Source organism: Leguminivora glycinivorella, chromosome 27 (genome assembly GCF_023078275.1).
Source record: "Leguminivora glycinivorella isolate SPB_JAAS2020 chromosome 27, LegGlyc_1.1, whole genome shotgun sequence".
Lineage (NCBI taxonomy): Eukaryota > Metazoa > Arthropoda > Insecta > Lepidoptera > Tortricidae > Leguminivora > Leguminivora glycinivorella.
In genome coordinates this window covers 1,737,179-1,757,810 of record NC_062997.1, presented here as the reverse complement: position 1 = coordinate 1,757,810, position 20,632 = coordinate 1,737,179, and the positions used below count along the sequence as shown (strand labels likewise).

General features: G+C 38.6%; 2 protein-coding genes across 3 annotated transcripts in view; one reads left to right on the top strand and one right to left on the bottom strand.

The window, feature by feature from the left end:
• Positions 1-948: 948 nt before the first annotated feature.
• On the bottom strand, positions 949-13,029 carry LOC125240378 (40S ribosomal protein S3a). Its single transcript, XM_048148288.1, has 7 exons — positions 12,886-13,029; positions 12,489-12,585; positions 11,872-11,957; positions 11,446-11,541; positions 4,453-4,600; positions 1,998-2,159; positions 949-1,107 (listed from the first exon to the last, which is right to left on the bottom strand). Exons 1-7 carry the CDS (start codon positions 12,945-12,947, stop codon positions 967-969), a joined length of 792 nt encoding a protein of 263 aa, XP_048004245.1. The 5' UTR covers positions 12,948-13,029; the 3' UTR covers positions 949-966.
• A 3,521-nt stretch (positions 13,030-16,550) lies between these two features.
• LOC125240377 (sphingolipid delta(4)-desaturase DES1) overlaps positions 16,551-20,632 on the top strand; it is a 30,430-nt gene continuing 26,348 nt past the window's right edge. For both annotated transcript variants that reach the window (XM_048148287.1, XM_048148286.1), the window contains exon 1: positions 16,551-16,796. In XM_048148287.1, coding sequence (XP_048004244.1) covers positions 16,715-16,796 — 82 coding nt within the window. In that variant the 5' untranslated portion in view covers positions 16,551-16,714. The remainder of the gene's footprint in view (positions 16,797-20,632) is intronic.

Sequence of the window (20,632 nt, the reverse complement as noted above, 5' to 3'; positions counted from 1 at the left end):
GACATGCTCTCGCGTGCATCATACTACATAATCAACTTAGCTTGATATGTGTTAAAATGTCAAATATTAATATTTAGCGCCATTTAGCCGAGCGTCCCCCAAAGGCGTATCGCCATCTAGGTCACCGTATCTCTTCCTGTATGGTTTTGACTGTTTTGAGTTACGTTTTTTAATACGCTCCGCGCACACGGATGCAACAGTTGCACGGCGACATATTTTGTCTCTGTCGTGCGTCTAAGGAGTGACGACAGAGACAAAAAATGTCGCCGTGCAACTGTTGCATCCGTGTGCGGAGGCCCTTAGACTATAGCAAAGTAATAGTTATTTGTTATACAAGGGGGCAAAGTTGTATTTTAACGCCGAGTGTGGAATTGAAAAACGAGCAAGTGAAAGGATTCTATAGTTGAACCACGAGCGAAGCGAGTGGTTCGAGAATAGAATCCTGAACTTGCGAGTTTTTAACACACGAGAAGTAAAATACATTTGCACCCGAGTGTAACACAAAACTTTTCCCCTCACTGTAGCGAGGAAACTACAACGCAAAAAATGCGTTTTTCACTGCTTTCAGTAGTTCCACAGGTGGTAAATAATCTTTATTACTAGATTCACCTCCTTTTATCAATTTTAAAGCAGGTCATTTGACTTTATTCAGGGTCAAATCACTTTACCCACTAGTGGATAAAATGAGTTTTTACCCGCTGGTATTAAAGGACAAAACACGTGTTTCCGAGCTAGTGAGGGGAAAAGTAAATTTATTAATTCAATAAAAGCACAAAGTTTTACAAGCAGGCAATATCCGGTGGACTAAACTAGGCTAGGCCTGTATCTTGCAGTTCACCATAAAAGTACGATAGTACTCTTTATTATATTGTGCTTTAGCTGTCTAATCGGAGTTACATATGTCTTTGATGGTACTAAAGGTGCTGGAGTCAGAAATAAAACGTCGCATAAGTTGTAGTCATATATTTAGACGCTCTCCTGCACGGGCGGTTCATAGCCCTCGGGGCGCTCCGCCTTGTCGCCCGCCTCCCCGCGCTTGCCGCCGCCCTCGCCGTGGAGCTCCATCAGCTTCGAGATCTCGAACCGCGGCCGCTTCAGCACCTTCACCTGGGGAAACCGTAGCCGTGAGACATGTGCGCGGGGAGTATATAGGGTGGTAGATGGGCGGTCGTCAGTGGTAAATCAAAAGGGAACAAATGTTTTCATCAGTTCTGTGTCATTGCGAGCTAGGTGGATCATCATTGTGGTTCTCCTAAATTAACATAATATATTATCATAATTTTTTGGAACATAGTTATAGGAGTTTGCTGGACAAATCCAGAATCTCAAGACTGAATCATGCCATTTTAGGCAGCGTCCACGCTCATGAGACGCATGTCTTGCGGCGCCGCCACCACGACGCCTGGGGGCGCGTCTTACGTCCTTCTTATACAGAATGTACTGAGGAGACGTTTTTTGAATTACATTCAGGCGGCGTGGCGGGGACGTCTGTTCCGCGCCGCAAGACATGCGTCTTATAAGTGTGGATGGTCCCTAAGTTGACAGCGATTATGACAGCTTCACCGGTGCAAACCTTCTCTATGTATTTTGCGATTGAACCATAATATTCACAATTTTACTACATTACTAATCTATTCTACGTCGACACATCGTTACAGCAGTTCATAAAAAGTTTGTACAAAAATTAAGGAAAAAGTTAAATTTGTTTTTATTATTTCTATTTTTCTACCAATTTTTTTTGATGAATTGAGATTTTAGTAAGTTTTATTCGTCATTAAGGTTCTCTAATATCTATATTTTCTTAATTATAACAATTATCATGTACATATGTCACGAAAGTACAATTATATTACTAAATGTTGGTAACAAAATAGAATCACTTAAAATTTGTTAACGTGGCTATTTACAAACTTTTTGAGAACTGCTCGTTAGCGCCTTCTAGGAATCGCGTCGTCCTGCACAGTGCCATCTACCGTACAATTGTGTAAACTTCTTACCTTCCTGATGCACACATCGCGGAGAGGGTAGATGCCGTGGCAGGCCTTCTCGATGTCCTTGGCGATGGAGTCGGGGAGCAGTTTGTTGACGACCTCGCGCAGCTCAGAGTTGGTGACGTCACGGGTGATGATCTCGCACATCTTCTTGCGGATGGCGCGGACCTGGTGAAGGAAAAATTGGTTAGAAAATTTAACTAAGTGCGACTCTTATTTATATTTTTTTTTATACCACGTCGGTGGCAAACAGGTATACGGCCCGCCTGGTGGAAAGCGGTCACCGTAACCTATGGACGCCTGCAACTCAAGGGGTGTCACATGCGCGTTGCCGACCCATTAGAAACTTATATAGGGATTGGTAAGCTGAAATTGTGCTATCATAAGTTTTAATTGGTTCTAGATTTTTTATATGCAATCTGCCTTATAAATAACCCTCGCAGTATAAAATTAAAATCAATAGTTTTGCCTTTCAATAAACTAAAGTTAAGCTAAGTTGGAAGCATAGAGGAATAAGTAAGGGAAGAGTTGTAACTCTATACATCAGTAAATGCGAGTTATTTGTATCTTCTTCTTCTTCGTCGAAACCTCATGACTGAGGGTCGTGACCACCATAAGTCGCTGTACGTTGCAGTGCTCTCCACTCAGGCCGATCTTTTGCCTTCCTAAAGGATCCCTGGAGCCCAACGCGCGTGACCTTCTTTATTGTGTTGAACCAGCGCGTGGGTAATCCGGCTCTTTTACGATGGCCCTCCACTGGTCCGACGATCAACGCCTTCTCAAGGCTGTCAGGATCTCGTCTGGCCAAATGGCCAAAGAAGCCTATAATTCTCTCCCGGCAGATAGCAGAGAGGCGAGTCTTGACATTAAGCTCTTGTAGAATAGATACGTTAGTTATTTGTATAGGCATCGTTAAGTGACATCTAGCGACAATCACGCGTCAACTAACGTAAATTATCAGTCTGCTACTTGTCAATAGATGTCGCGACGAATGAAGAGTCTAATGCTCACCAATTTCTTGCTAATATTATAATAGTATTAATCAGTATTCTGTTTTCAATTCCTTCTGCTTGTAATATAAGTTGTAAACTGTTCTAATATGACATTTTTGGCAGACGAGACACTGTTGCCACCTAGTATAGAGTAGTGTTAGTTTGACGCGTGACTGACGCTAGATGTCACTTAACCCGCATTTACTGATGTATGGAGTTACAACTCTCAAGTGGAAGACCTGGGCGAACTTTTTTCGACCAAATCGGGAAGGTATTGCACAAAGGGCAGATCAGAACGTACTCGAAACCGAGAAGCATGTATGAGAAACGTTATGAAAGTGTGTGAAGCGAAAGTGGTTTGTCAGGATCGTAGCAAATGGAAATCCGTCTCTACCTACCCCTCTGGGAAACAGGCGTGATTGTATGTACTAGTAATGTAGCGACGACACAAAGTGATTCTTACACAGTAGTAATAAGACTCGATATTGTGTGGCAGCACATAATGTTCGCAGCATAAAACGATTCGAAGACCATAAGGTATAACTTCATATAGCTGGACTGCGTAATCAGTTATTTTCAGTACATATGGTGTTTTTTTTACGCATTAGTGCCAGAAGTGATTCATTATATACACGTTAAACTTCCGTGAGACATATTCAAATAATTAATTGAAATACGGTTGTACTCACGTTATTATATCGCTATTGCTGCGACATGTTTCGGGCGGAGCGGCGAGCGGCGCGTTCAGTTTGCGGAGTCTAGCCGTCGCGTGAACTCCTATACGCCTGAAGAGGGGCCTCCGAATTGGCCCGAAACATGTCGCAGCAATAGCGATATAATAACGTGAGTACAACCGTATTTCAATTGATTCATTATATGTCAGGTCGAAACTTCGGAAGTTCGGAAGGCCATCTGTACTGAAAAACGTCGTACGATACACGTGCGAAAAGAAAATTCGTAGGTCGTGTTTTAATTATCGCCACTCTTTTCGAACTTCCTTTTTTTCGCACTTGTATCGTAATGTACTATTTCAGTACAGATGATTCTTTTTCCCGAACTAGTGCACAAGTGCATTTCTTGTCAGGTCAAAACTAAGGGACATAAGTACTGAAAATCATCGTACGATACACGTGCAAAGAAGGAAAACTCTTATCGATTTCGCCACTCGTTTCGAATTTCCTTTCTTTCGAACTCGTATCATAATGTACTATTTTTAACCCCCGACGCAAAAACGACTGTTATAAGTTTGACGTGTCTGTCTGTGTGTGTGTCTGTCTGTGGCATCGTAGCTCCCGAACGGATGAACCTATTTAGATTTTTTTTGTCAGAAAGGTCAGGAGTGTTCTTAGCCATGTTTCATGAAAATCGGTCTACATGTTGGGGGTTTTTTCAAAATTATAATTTTGTGGTCAGGTTATTGTCTGGGGGGTTAAGGTTTATAAAAAAAAATTGTTTGTATTCATTCTTACCTGGGTGTGCTGGGCATAGCAAGTCTTGCGCTGGCTCAGCGTGTCCTTGTTGGTGAATCCGATGCAGAACACTCGGAGCAGGTAGCCGTCGGTGGTCTTCACATCAATGTTGGCTTCCACCAGCGTCTGCCATTTCTTGACCATCCATCTGTAATTACAAAATACATATTTATTTACGGGTTAAGAATTTCACCACCCCTTTCTTCTAGTGGGTGTCGTAGAGGGCGACTTAGGCGACTATGGGATATGGGTTAAATTGTGGCATAGGCGAGAGGCTGGCAACCTGTCACTGCAATGTCACAGTTACGTTTTATTTCAACCCCCTATTTGCCAAGAGTGGCACTGAAGCTATAGTAGTTTCATGTGCTCTGCCTACCCCTTTATGGGCTATGGGCGTGATTGTATGTATGTATGTATGTACATATTTATTTATTTTAACTTTATTGCACAAAAGAAACATATTACAGTACAGTCAACTACAAAGAGATGTATCCACATTTTCACCATATTGCATTGAAATAGTAGTAGACTATGCAAAAAGGCGGACTTAATGCTTTAAACCATTCTCTACCAACCTCGTTAAGTAAATATTGGCGTTAAATTAATAGTTATTTGTTATAGAAGGGGGCAAAGTTGTATATTAACGCCGTGTGGAGTTGAAAAACGAGCAAGTGAAAGGATTCTAAAGTTGAACCACAAGCGAAGTGAAGTGGTTCGAGAATAGAATCCTGAACATGCGAGTTTTTTAACACACAAGAAGTAAAATACATTTTCATATCACTTTAAATGTGTTATTGCACGCAGGCGGGGCGTGAGTTATAGAAAAATCGTTCTCCCAAGGGAATAATGAAATTTCTTGTGCCGTACTTAACTTTTTTACATCTATTTACATATTTTTTACATTGCGAGTGTGTAGAAAACCATTGTGTGTAACTCGGGGAGTATGAATATTACTAACTCGAGTCTTTAAATCGCTCCGGCAAGCCGTCGCGATTTAACTTAGTCTCGTTAGTAATATTCAACTTCCTCCCCTTGTTGCACAATGTACTATTGCACCCGAGTGTAACACAAAACTTTTCCCCTCACTATAGCGAGGAAACTACAACGCATTTTTTTGCGTTTATCACTGCTTCCAGTAGTTCCACAGGTGGTAAATCATTTTTATTACTAGATTCACCTACTTTTATCAATTTTAAAGCAGTTATTTTGACTTTATTCAAGGTCAAATGACTTTACCCACTAGTGGATAAAATGCGTTTTTACCCGCTGGTATTAAATGACAAAACACGTGTTTCGAAGCTCGTGAGGGGAAAAGTAATTTCTATAAACTTGATTTTAGATAGCTAACCAGCTTCTTCACAGATAGTCTCAATAAACTTGAGAATAAAATTGACTAAGACCAAGGTAAGTCTGCATGGTATTTGCTACGACTTAAGTTTGGCAGTTTCATTTTTATATGAATAATCAGATTTAAAAAAATTGTAGAGGTAGACATTATTGTCAAGCAAGTGATAAGAATTGGTAAAAATGTAGCAGCGACACAAAGTGTTCTTCTTACAGTGGTAATAAGACTCAATATTGTGTGGCAGCATATAATGTTCGCAGCATAAAACGATACGAAGACCATGAGGTATAACTTCATATAGCTGGACTGCGTATATCATCAGTATCATCACTAGAAAGTACTGATATTTGACAGACAAAATACATTTAAACAAATTGACATTAGGCCTTTGTGAAAAGATGTTTTCACCACACCAACTGGTAAAGGCATTCTTTGCTATTCGAAAACAGATAGCAAAATTGCATTTTATCCACAAGGGGGCAAAGTAATTTCATGCAAATTTTAACCCGATGTCTTAATATGTCTGCTAGATTTTACCCTATAAATGATGATTTTGAATCAAAAATATTGAATAAATTGATGAATTTGATTTATTTTGATGTTTTATAGTCAGTATTTTGTTCGTGTTGGTGTGGTGAAAAATTTTGTGTTTCACTCGGTGGCAAAGTTTGTTTAACTTTCGTGCCTTGATACCCTCGCAACGCTCAAGATTCCACTTTTTGAAGCACTCGCTACGCTCACGGTTCAATATTGGAATCTTTCGCTTGCTCAGGTATCAATATTGGCACGTGCGGTTAAACAACTACTTTGCCCCCTTGTAAAACAAATAACTATTAAACACCATGTTAGTTGCCCCTGAAGTAGGGTCACCCCTCTGGAATGCTAATGCCCTAAATTCATCGACCACTGCTGAGCTTAAGCCTCTGCTCTCTTTTAGTACGCCACTTCTCCCAGTCCTGTGCTAGTCTCATTCAGTTGTGACCCGCTATTTTCGTCGACCCAACAGATGCCAGGCATTTCTTACATTTGTAAGCTTAAATTAATAACTATTATATCGCGGAAATATCGCCGAAATTCGGGAGAGCACATGTGATTGCGTACCTGACAAATCCAGACTGGTTTTGTTGAAGTACCCTCATATTTCAATACACTACATGCCTTTCCCTCGGGATAGTCCACTATAAATCACTGATAGTTCACTAGCACTAATTTTCATTGTTTATCGACAGTTCACTAACACTATTAAATTGTCTGTAACAAGGTCCTTACATCCTATCATGCATTTATACTAAAACTAACATTATCATTGTCTATTAAAAGTCTTGGTTTGGATCTTCTGTCTGTTCATAATCAGACTCTGACAGACTCTCATATGAATCCATGGCCACTCTCTTTGCTTCCATGTTTTGTGGTGATGAAGGCGATCTCATTCGTTTGTTGGTTGGCGGTATGCGTTCTTGGCTCTGATTGAGTGTATAATCCTGAGGACCGGAAACCCCTATGATATCAGCCCATTGAGAGGCCGGGGGTGTAGCATTTACTTTTACATTAAGTTCTTCATCCTCATCACTATCTTCACATGGTTTGGTCTCAGTGTCACGTATTACTTCATGACCTGTATCTTCTGTAGCATTCTGACGGATATCTTCCGCCTTTCCCCCATGACCTTGTATCTGATTAATATGTCTCTTCATTAACTTTCCGTTCCATTTTATTATATACCTACAAATGCCTTGTCTCTTCTCGATGACTCCTTTCAACCAGCGCGGTCCTGAACTGTAATTCCGAAAATACACCGTCTGTCCCGTCTGAAATGAACGTACTTGAGTGTTTTCATTCTCGTCACACACTTGCGTCTCTTCCTGGTTCTTAAATGTAAGTGGATTAAGGTGATCAAACTTGGTCCGGAAACGCCTGTTATTTAAAAGTTCCGCCGGTGACTTATCATTCGTACTATTCGGTGTAGTACGCAATCCATACAATATTGTAGGTAATCTTATGTTCCATGGAAGTGTGGACTGTTTCTTTAATTTATTCTTGACCGTCTGTACAGTCCTCTCAGCTTGCCCATTAGACGCTGGATGGTACGGTGGCGTCAAGACTTGTCTTATTCCATTAGCTGATAAGAATTCTCTAAACTGGTCCGAAATAAAACTTCTGCCATTATCACTGACCAAGGTCTCTGGTAACCCTTGTTCTGCAAATATGTCCCGTAAAACAGTTATAAGTGTCCCTGAGCTCATATCCGAGACAATCTTTACTTCAGGCCATTTTGAATAGGCATCTATCAATATGAGAAATGTTTTTCCTTGAAATGGCCCTGCATAATCAACATGCAACCGTGACCATGCTTTCTCCGGCCTTATCCACTTATGGCTCACTTGTGAGGGCATATTTCTATTTTCAGCACAAGTTTCGCATTTTTTTACCAAATTTTCTATTTCCCTGTCTATAGCCGGCCACCAAAAATAACTTCGCGCTAAGGCTTTTGTTATCACTATTCCGTCATGATTTGAATGTAATTCCTGTAGGATGTACGGCCTCATCTTATCCGGTATAATCACTCGATTGCCCCACAGAATACAGTTTCTATATTCTGATATTTCGTTGCGTTTCTGCCAGTATACTTTATATTCGACATCTACTTTGCTGGGCCACCCGTTTCGAATCCAGTATAACACCTTGCTTAGTGTTTTATCTTTAGTTGTCAATTTCGCCACTTCACTGGCGGACAGTTCCAGATCTGATGGAGTTTCTTCTATAAGGAGGACTCCTAAATATTCCTCTTCAGCTGATTGGTCCTGGGACGGCCACCTGCTTAAAGCATCAGCATTTCCTAATTTTTTACCTTCCACATACTGTATGGAGTAATCATAAGAGTTCAATAGTAATGCCCAGCGGAGCATTCTTGGAGATATAACATTTGGAATGGGTTTTTTAGGTTCAAACAACCCCAATAACGGTTTATGATCGGTTCTGATCGTAATCTTCCTACCACTAATAAACTGGTGGAATTTCTTGAGGCCAAATACTATAGCTGCTGCCTCTTTATCTATCTGACCATAATTCCTTTCATGAATGTTCATTGTCCTTGAGGCAAACATTACCGGTCTGACTGATCCATCTTCCATCACATGTTCTAGAACTGCGCCCAAGCCAAATTGTGACGCATCACATGACATAATTATCTCCTTATTTACATCATAGTGGACTAGAGTGTCAGTACTCGACAACATCTTCCGCAGCTTTTCAAATGCCTTCTGATGCTGCATAGTCCATTGCCATTTCATATCCTTATTTAGCAACTTGTAAAGTGGTTCAGCAATATTAGCCTTGTGCGGTAAAAACCGATCATAAAATTAAGCAACCCCAAGAATGCTTGGAGCTCTTTTATATTACTTGGTGCCGGTGTTCTCTCGATTGCCTGTATTTTATCTTCACAAGGGTGTATGCCACATTCATCAATGAGAAACCCTAAAAATTTCACACTCTGTACTGCAAAGTTACACTTTTCCTTGTTAACTCTTAGGCCAGCTTCTTGTAATTTTTTTAACACCATTTCTAATCTGGAGTTATGCTCGGCGACATCTCTGCCACTTACAACAATATCATCCAATAATACAGCTATTCCTCTTATTCCTACAAGCAAGGAAGACATAAGTCTCTGGAAGATGCCGGGACACGCCTTGACCCCGAAGGCTAAACGTTTCATTTTATAAAGGCCTTTCGGTGTATTTATTGTTAGTAGCTGTGCCGTTGCCTCATCCACACTAACCTGAGTGTAAGCCCTTTCTAGATCAATCTTACTGAAAATTGTGCCACCCTGTATAGCGGTGAAGGCCTCATCCAAAGTAGGAAGAGGGTATGTATCGGTGTCAGTTACCATATTAACCGTAGACCTATAGTCACCGCAAAGCCTTACATTACCATTTGGTTTCAGGACAGGTACTATCGGAGTAGCCCACTCAGAGTGTGCGGTTGGTTCCAATACTCCTTCCTCTACTAACCTGTCTATTTCTTTCATTACTCTTTCTCTCAGAGCAAAAGGAATGGGTCTACTTTTCAAAAACTTGGGCACCGCTCCTTCCCGAGGTTTAATATTCACCATTGGGCCTTTATACTTCCCCAAACCTTCTTGGAAAACATCACTATATTTTTGGAGAAGTCTTCTAATCTCATCATTGTTTATTTTCAGATGCATAACTCCTTCAACCCGTATTCCGAATGGCCTAAACCAATTACGTCCTAAAAGACTAGGTCCATCACCCCTGGCTATAATCATCATAAGGTTATCTTGTAATCCCTTGAAACAAGCTTGCACCTTAACTGTCCCCAATATCTGTAATTGGTCCTTTGTCCACGTAGACAATGCGACACCATCTTTCTCTAATATAGGTAATTTCCCCTTCCATATGAGTCTGGCTGTCTCTTCAGAAATTAGAGTATATGCACATCCCGTGTCCACTTCCATTTCAATAACAGAACCTTCAATTGACACCTTTACCATAATAGGGTCAGCTTTATTTTCTCTAACATTGTTTACATTTGCATATAATCCATTGCAGTTTGATTTATGCCTTATATCCATATCCTTTTTATTTTTAGTAAGACATACAGCCTCAATGTGGCCGGTTCTGCCACAAGAATTACATTTACTCCAACGGAATCTGCACTCTCCTCTATGTTGCCTACCGCACCTGAAGCACGATTTATTCTGTTTGTCAGCCTTTATGTTAGTGATTTTGTTTACCTCCATGGGCTCATCAACCTCCACATCTGGTTTAGATGATCCTGGCAATATAATAATACTGGAATCAAATGTGGCACTCTCATGTGAAAATGCTATCTCTGTTGCTTGCTTAAATGTTAACTTCTCACATTGCAACAGCTTTATTTGGACCTCTTTACTCCGAATACCACAAACCAAGCGATCACGCAAAGTCCTCTCCAAGTCTGTGAAATTGCAATGAATACTCATTTTCCTTAAATTTGCTACATAATCTTTGACTTTTTCCCCCTCCTCTTGATTTCTTGAGTGAAACTTAAATGATTCTACAATCTCATTAGGTGTAGGATGAAAATGAGCCTTCAAAAATTCCAAAATTTTTTTATAGGTTATGTCACCTATACTAGTGGGAGATGACAAAGAAACTATTAAATCAAATAGTTGAGAGCCACATACCGCCAACAAATTCGCCTTTTTCTTGTCCTCATCCACTATATCATTTGCACTTAAACAGAATTCAAACCTTGTAATGTAGTTTTCCCAGCAGCCATTAGCCATATCAAATTCACCAAATTTAATACCCATTTTTTGCACTTTGCACTCAAAACCTCACAAAAACTCACTAACACCGTCTTTACACACGCTTTTACTACCAAATTGTCCCGTCGCCACTATTATATCGCGGAAATATCGCCGAAATTCGGGAGAGCACATGTGATTGCGTACCTGACAAATCCAGACTGGTTTTGTTGAAGTACCCTCATATTTCAATACACTACAATAACCTTTTACTTAAGTCAGAGTCAGTGACGAATACAGCATTCAAAGAGTTATAAGTGGACCCCTCACAATTTTTTCTGAAAGTTGAACCAGCCTTACTTACAGCTGCACTTTGTACAAAAATTCAGTAATATAGTCTTACCTGAGCTTGTCAGTGGTAAGGTCCATTCCGTGGAAGTTGCAGAGCACATTGCGGCCCTGGACATCCTCGGCGATGAGACGGAACTTGCGGAAAGACCTGTGACGAGGAGCTTAATTAATATTGTAATGAGTATTGATGGAAAGTGCGTAGGAGAAGTTTTTGAGCATTCTCAGAGAGTAAAATCAAAAGGGAACAAATGTTTTCATCAGTTCTGTGTCATTGCGAGCTAGGTGGATCATCATTAATGCTCATAATATTATCTTTTAATCAATAAAACTACTTAGACTTGACTAAGTTTGCCATGGAAAACCTATAGTTTTTCCATGACATGTAAAAAAAAATATACTTTTATCAAATGACTATAAAATGCTGTATGTATTTTCACATTTTGATAAAACCATGCATCACTATTGTTTTAGAACATACCTCTCAGCATCAGTGTCGGCTTGAAGGTCAGCTAGTGACACCTCAAACACGCGCCCCTTCAGACCTTCGGACGCGATTTTCGTACCCTAGAAAAAAAAACACTGGTCAGAGACAATATTGAACCATTTTGAGGTTATGTTTGCAATCATGCGATTTTCAGTGGTAAATCAAAAGGGAACAAATGTTTTCATCAGTTCTGTGTCATTGCGAGCTAGGTGGATCATCATTTTGTACGTTTTAAATTAAAGTTTCCTTAGAAACCTCACTAGTGACAAGTGCTTGTAAATTTTGAATTTGTTTTTAATTGAATTTAGGGGACAAATTATGGACTGCAGAGAATTCATCTGTAATTATTTTTTTCTTTACAATTTCTGCTCGAAAAGGGAAAGGTTAGACTTAACTCCCAAGATTTATACATCAATTTATACGAAACTGACTATAAAGGCATCAAAGGAAACTGTTTAGTTATAAAAAGCTTGTAGACCACGTGGTAGGCATACTGCAGATTCTATTGAATTACTCATTTTATAAGAGAAAATTGCACTTGTGCACATAGTGAGGTTAGGTTGCACGATATTCTAATTCTAACCTAAAAAGTAAGGAAATGCTGAACTGACCTGGGTACGGTTGACAAGGGTGGTGCCCACTTGTCTCTTGGCGAACATGGACGGTGCTTTAACATCGTACCAGTCTTTACGGGTGAAGGGATCTACACTGAAAGCAAAATAGAAGTGTCATATAACCTTAAAACTTACCAAGTTACCGCTCGATATCTACAGAAATAATGCCATAAGTCACTTGCAATTTAATAAGTAGACTCTATTATACAATTGTAAGAGCGTGGTATATGCAAAAATATTCTAAGGAACCTGAAAACTTGAAACACGGTTGACACGAGCCACTAAGTTAAATCGGCAAATATCCGGACAATCACAGATTTCACTTCGAATATATAATATTAAACACATTAACGGTTGATTATAATGTATTATGGCAGGCTTATTAAGCACTTACATCTTCTTCTTAACACCCTTTTTACCGCCCTTCGAAAGGCCTTTATTTTTACCGACCGCCATGATCACAATCAAACATAAGAAAGAGTTTGGATTGTTTATGCTCACAGGCAAATGTCATTTCGTCCAGTAAGTTGGCTAACTGTAGTTATTGTCTATGGATACAATTTATTTATGTCTTGTTGTAAAGTACAAGTTTGCTTAAAATTCTTCAATATCATTTTTTTATTCATGCATTATTTAACTAAGTTGCAAATACAGCTAAAGTAAAATTGACATTTTTTTTAATTATCAACGCTCTTATCAGTAGCTCGAAAAACTTTTGAAACCTACTGTCAATGTCACCTGACTGCTGTCATGTGCTCAAGTCAACTGGGCTGTGACGTAGGGTTACCGCTTTATAATGAAAGTCGCTAATTTGGTACATTATTAGTAGCACTAACACTAATTAATCGGACGAGTTGGTTTAGACAGTACAGTTGCTAATGTTTTGAAAATAATAATTATTTACTGAAAGTTCACTTGTAACAATTTAATGTGGTTAACCTTTGTATACATCGTTTTTATTAGGGTTCCGTAGTCAACTAGGAACCCTTATAGTTTCGCCATGTCTGTCTGTCCGTCCGTCCGTCCGTCCGTCCGTCCGTCCGTCCGTCCGTCCGTCCGTCCGTCCGCGGATAATCTCAGTAACCGTTAGCACTAGAAAGCTGAAATTTGGTATCAATATGTATATCAATCACGCCGACAAAGTGGTAAAATATATAAAAAGTGGAAAAAAATGTTTAGTTCGAAAATATGAAAAAAATCACAAACGTAGAACTTTATAAAGACTTTCTAGGAAAATTTTGAACTTGATAGGTTCAGTAGTTTTTGAGAAAAATACGGAAAACTACGGAACCCTACACTGAGCGTCGCCCGACACGCTCTTGGCCGGTTTTTTTGTTAATTAGTATGTATTTCCATGAGGGTAGATTAGCATTTGAGTTCTAGATTATGAGTTTACCTGCGATGCCCTAACATGGTGTCATGTTAAGTGTACCTCTTGTTGTATACTTATGTGAAAGTATGAATAAATTAATATGAATAATACTAAAACACTAAGCCAGGTAGTTTATTCACTGGTTTTGCAGTGTAAGTTAAAATAAAGTACAGGTAGACCATTGGCATTATTATGTCATTTCCCAAGATCTGGGGCCCATTTCTCGAAGCTACAAGTTACAATTTACAAGTGGTAGTCAATATCTAATATGAAAAACTTCCGCTTGTAACTTGTAACTTTCAGATATGACAAATGATGGGCCACTGGCCATCTGGCACGTATGAATTAATTGTCAATAAGATGGTCGCTCATGACTGCTGCCTAACTGTACTGTACCTATACCGATACAGGTGGTACTCATATGTTCATTCCATTCGTGCCAGCTTTCAAGAAACGTTCTGTTCATTAAGGGCGTTCTCTGCACCAGTCACCTTCGATTTGAAGCCATTGATATTAATATGATAATTTCTAAAGCCTATCATATTAACAGCATAGTCTTCAAATAAAATAGTATCTCATAATTACTTCACTACACTCAGTTGAACAATTTTAGGGTAAAAAACTGTTTTTTTGGTCATAACTTTTGTTTTCATTGGTTTCAAATTGAAATCTCTCTTGAATTTTTAGAAAAGTTAATCTAAACAGGCCGATTTCATGTATGTAACACTAACAAGTGTTTTTTAGACCATGTTTAAAAACTGGTTCTTACGTAAAGATAAAAGATAAAAGACTGATGAACCGATGGCCGTTGGTTGTAGTGCAAATTTAGGAGTTTCAACTCAAAACTTTTCAAAAATCGATGAAAACCGCCCCTTAATTCACTCGTGAAAAGTTATGCGGAATTCAGATATTTAGTTTGTCTATCACTGGCAACACTGATTTGATTACAGCCACAGCCGGCGTGACGACTCCGCCTACCTATTGAATTGATAGATTTGATAGCCTAGCCCATTGCTATATTTCTCGCTAGCAGTGTTGCCAGATCTACTGATTTAGCAGTAGATCTACCTGATTTTGAAAAAATCTACTGATCTACTGCTTTTTTTGTAATTTTTCAAGAAATCTACCTGCTTTTTTCCAAATCAATATTTTTTAGTGTATTCAATTGGATTGGCTTCAAATTTTTACTATAGACGGTTCAACAACTTAGTTAAGGCGCGAAATTAAAATTTTCTATGGTTCAACTTGCATCCCTTCATTTTTTAAAGTTGCTGCGTTTTCTAGTGACAGAAATCGCTTGACAGACTTTATATCTGTAATTGTTCGTAATGTAGTGGTAGCTTATTGGTATTAGCAATAGCGATTTAGGCGGGTGCAAGAAGTTTGATGTTTGTATTCTAACTGGTTTTATATGTGCTCATATAAAATAATAGTACATTACGTCAGATGCCGGGAATGTAAGGCTTACATCTGTGTAGGTATATCCATCTGAGTAGGATAGTGATACGAAGCCTGTACGCCCTTTTCACGGCGAGGCATGTATAGTGCTTTTCTCAAACTTGCAATGAAATAAAAAAAAATCTCTTGATAACTGGGCAAAAAGAAAACTTTTGTAATTCCGCGCCAAAAATTTTTTTTACTCTGAGGTAACTTATTAAACGGTGACATTCAGTGCATTTGTACTATGAATGTTTTTTTTTCTGATTATTAAATGTCATGGTGTAGTGTCAGCATTTGACGTTTAGAAACAAATGGAGGGTGCTTTACAGGCTTTGGTGTGAACTGTACTATGAAATATCATCTTCACTCAGCTCACCGGATACGTACTTAGTAGTCCCGACAACATTTCATTGCAAGTTTGAGAAAAAGTTCTTATTTGTGCAACTGCCCCATCGATACTGAATAGGAATGGAATCAATTGAATGCATCCTACACCTTACAAAACAAAGTCCCCCTTCGCGTCTGTCTATGTGTGTTCGCGATAAACTCAAAAACTACTGAAAGAATTTTCATGCGGTTTTCACCTATGAATAAGTGATTCTTGGGGAAGGTTATATGCTTAATATAATTTTTTGAGACTTTGTTTGATATATGACGATATTTGCTAAACAAGTCGGACAAAATCCCACTGGCTGAGAGCCTTAATCGAAAACGCTGCCCAAACCGTTTCAGCTATATCAATGAGATGTATAACGAAATACTGTATCTCTCATAGGTTTACATAAAAGTCCGCGAAAGCATATGCCTATCTTTTACGGATAACTTACTAAGTTACTATGTATAACCATTTTTAATCCCCATGCGTAGCTGGGGTGAGCCGCTTGTGTCGAATAAGTTTATCTTCGTAAAAATTGTATGGGATAAGTTTTTTCTTGACGTGTGGCTTTTCGATTCGGTTTTTTTTTTCATACAAAAACTTGATCATGGATAAGAAAGAAAAAAAGTTTGTCAAAAATGACCTTTGTATGTTTTTTCCAAAACCTTTAAAAGCAAATCTTCATGAATTTAAAATCGCGAGAAGTCTAAAAGAGTTCCAGGACCGTTTTCGTGTAACAGCATAATTTTTCTTTCATTATTCTTCACTTGGTATCAATATTTGTAGTCTACTGCTTTTTCTCCCGATCTACTGATTTTTTATTCAATTTTCTACTGTATACTTCAGATTCCGTCTGGCAACACTGCTCGCTAGACGTTCGCCGTCTGCGATTAGGTGATTTTCGATTAGATATAAAGCGAGTTTTCTAATATACTACCGTTGCCCTATTATCTCTAGTTCACGGCTACGTTTTATAGATACCAAACGTATCTTTTCGCGTATTCTAATGTGGTGAACTACGTTCGAATTTTAAGTATGGGTGCTAAAGTGTCTCGAACGGATTTTGAGTGGGTTTACACCGAGGAGCCTCATGCCAGTCGCCGGAAAATTATTTTAGGTGAGTTTTGACGTCATTTATGTATAAATTCTATCAATTAATCATCCAATGTATGCTTTAGAAGTTGATGTTGTATTTTTTTTTAGTTTTTTTATTGTCTATGTTGTAATGTTGTTATGGCACTCTAGCCAAATGTAAATGTTTGCGACGGTAAATGCTGATGTATTAAAAAAAAGTTATTCAAGTATTAATCAAAAATGAAATTATTTTCCTGCATTAATTTAATGTGTTTTCCTTTATTTTAATATTAAAATACAGCATACCTATGGGTATATACCTACATTTCTGAACATATTTAACATTATAGTCTGTCTCCCTTATTCAGAAACGTTCCCTAAAGTTATCAAGCCGATAAAGTTAGTTTGTCCCTTTCCGTCGTATTGGTGTGATTGAAAGGGACAAACAAACTTTATCAGTAACTTTAGTGAATGTTTAGTGAGCATTTGACTGCTAGCAATTTTAGCTACATAATCAAAAGTATTTCAATCAATCCAGCATCAATTTAAAGGTTCAAAAGTAGTTTTAAAAATGTTGCTTTCAAATGTGTATTTCTAACTGTTACCAATAGAGTTATAAAACTGTTTTATTATTATATTTCACTATTGTACTGCAATATGCTATAAAAATGTAATGGGATTGCTTATATTTTCAAACTACATAATAATACTTGGTACAAAATATGATGACCGGTCTCCGTGGTTTCAGTCGGTAGTGACCCTGCCTGCTGAGCCACTTTTTTTAAAACCTATGTCACCTAATTTTAGTATGTTATTTGGTAATTTATTGGAAATCTTAGGTGCCATACCGAAAATACTTTTCGCAAAAAGATCTGTTTTTCTTGAACTTGTGTAAACTTGGTTACATCATGGTTACATCGCCGAGCACAATTGGAAACAGAGAATTGGCTAATATTATTTTTGACATAGACGGCTGATTCAAAGATATACAGACTAGGCAATGTTAGAATATTATATTTTATGAAATGTGGTTTACATGTATCATCTATTTGTAAATTACACATCGAACATAAACATCTTTTCTGGGCTTTAAAAGCTCTTAGTCGATCTGAGGAGAGACCTAGTCTTCAACAGAATGACATGATCCTCAGCATTGAGGGAACGAGTAAAGAGTCGATCTGTAGAGTTACCCCAAAATATGACGCCATATCTCAAACTTTAGGTAACATAAGCTTGATAAGCTGTTAATACTGCCGATTCATTTACTTTTCTCGCACTGGCAGAGCATCGAATTTGCTTTGAATTAATTACACACGCGAGCTAGTAAGCTATGAGCTATTGACTATAAAAACAAACAAAAAAAGGCACTCCTATGCAAATAGGTTAAGTTTAATTTTTTTTTATACACCAAATAAACATTTCTATCTTTCTATCTTTCTTTCAAATAAAAGAGAAACGGCGATATTGATAGCTCACCGCTGGGCGAGTAACTATAAACATCGCCGTGTCTCTTTTATTTACACGGGAGTGATTATCTTTTGTTCGTTTTTATAGCCGATAGCTCATAGTTTACTAGCTCGCGGTGGGACCAGTGTCATAAAATGATATGTATATATGATAGGTATGTTTTGATATAGTGCCACTATGATTCATGTGACACTTTAGCAAATCAGTTAGTTCAACAATGACTATAGCATTGAGTAATAGCAACTACGTGACTTCACACACGTTATTATTAGGTGCAGCCATATTTAGCAGCGTTTATTTTGTCTGTCTGTCTGTCTGTCGTGCGTGCGTGTCTGTGTCTGTGTGCCTGTGTCTGTGTCACACACGTTATTATTAGGTGCAGGCGGTGCATCCATATTACGTTATTTTGTCTGTCTGTCTGTCTGTGTGTGCCTTTCCACTGTTGTCGAACTCTGAGATGCCCCCATCTGTCCGGTGTATACTCATAAGATTTAAGTACATAGTTCAATAACCTAACCACAAAATTAACATTTTGAAAAACCCCCGACCGCGACCTATTAGACCGATTTTCATGAAACATGGCTAAGGACACTCCCGACTAACACAGCTATCAAATAAAAAAAACTAAATCGAAATCGGTCCATCCGTTCGGGAGCTACGATGCCACAGACAGACACACACACAGACAGACAAACAGACAGACAGACAGACACGTCAAACTTATAACACCCCGTCGTTTTTAACCCCCGACGCAAAAACGAAGGGGTGTTATAAGTTTGACGTGTCTGTCTGTCTGGCTGTCTGTCTGTCTGTTTGTCTGTCTGTGTGTGTGTCTGTCTGTGGCATCGTAGCTCCCGAACGGATGAACCGATTTAGATTTAGTTTTTTTTGTCTGAAAGCTGAGTTAGTCGGGACTGTTCTTAGCCATGTTTCATGTCATGAAAATCGGTCTACTATGTCGCAGTCGGGGGTTTTTGCGTCGGGGGTTAAAAATTCACTTGCATGGTAAAACCGTAATATTTGTCTAGCAGCGTGATAAGTTATATTGTTTACTGATTACAGACGTTTTAACAAGATAAGCTCAGTTTATGAATGAGGAGCAGACTGGCTGATGTTTGGATTATGTCGCTAAGCAGATTTTTTTTTTAATGTTCCCACACTGAGATGTTATAAATGTTATACAGCCCCGTGTCACAGTATAATAAAGAGTACTATCGCACAGTATGGGCACTCCCGCTCCCCGCTGAAAGTGCCGCCCACCCCCTCTCGGTTACCGTATGTAAAAAACGCGAACAGTCGGCCTGTCATATTTCTCTCATACAAGCATAGTACGCGTTCACCTACACGAGCTTAGACTGTGCTAGGAACGCGCCTCTTTCATTATATTTGATCGACAGTGTCCGAGGTGTGCCAGTGTGGGAGCAGCATTCCAAATAAACTTCGACCTGACGGGCCTAATTACGATTTAGTATTAGAAAGCAAGAAACATTTTCATGGAATACTTTAGAATTTGTGCCATACAAGTTCCCTTTATGATCAGCCATACAATTCAACCTAGTTATGGAAAATCTTAAATAATGTCATCATAATTATGACACACTGTAAACTAAAGTCATGCAGACACTCTTTCGAACCATGCGTCGAACTTCGAGCCATGCTAATGATTTTAAATTGATCACTTATGAACAACATGCTAGGGCGGCCCACAGTACTATTTTAACAGTATCATAACTGTCCCGATTGATTTTCTGAGAAAAAAAACCGGCCAAGTGCGAGTCGGGCTCGCGCACAAAGGGTTCCGTAGCAGCAAATATAATAAACCAATAACTTAACCAAAATTACAGTTAAATCAACCTATCTCAAAAACTATAAGAGATACTTTGATCAAACCAAAAATCGTTGAAAGAGTTAATTAGCATGCATCACCTCTATTTTTTTTAGAATTTTATACCCCGTAGTTATAAAAATAGAGGGGGGGGGGACATACTTTTTACGACTTTGAGAGCTGATATCTCAAAAACCGTTCACTTTAAGAAAAATGTTTTTTAGAAAACTTTATATCAGTAGGTGATTATTGGGAGTTTCAAATCAAAGATTTGAAAACTCCCAATATCACTTCATATTTAGGACTCGTACTCAGGTTTATTGGTGATTTAAAACTCCCAATAGGTTTTCAGATGATTTAAAACTCCTAATCGGCTTTCTCATGATTTGGAACTCTCAATAGGTTTTCAGATGATTTAAAACTCCTAATCGGCTTTCTCATGATTTGAAACTCTCAATAGGTTTTCTGATGATTTAAAACTCCTAATCGGCTTTCTCATGATTTGAAACTCTCAATAGGTTTTCTGATGGTTTAAAAAGCACACAAGGTTTACGATTGCATATTTAGAATTAGAACTTGTGAACTGT

Excerpts from the sequence above, each read along its gene's own strand:
- LOC125240378 (XM_048148288.1), bottom strand. The coding sequence starts at position 12,947 with ATGGCGGTCGGTAAAAATAAAGGCCTTTCGAAGGGCGGTAAAAAGGGT. Across the intron at positions 11,958-12,488 it reads CCCTTGTCAACCGTACCCAG|GGTACGAAAATCGCGTCCGA; the intron begins GTCAGTTCAGCA and ends TTTTTTTTCTAG. Across the intron at positions 1,108-1,997 it reads GCGATGTGTGCATCAGGAAG|GTGAAGGTGCTGAAGCGGCC; the intron begins GTAAGAAGTTTA and ends CGGTTTCCCCAG.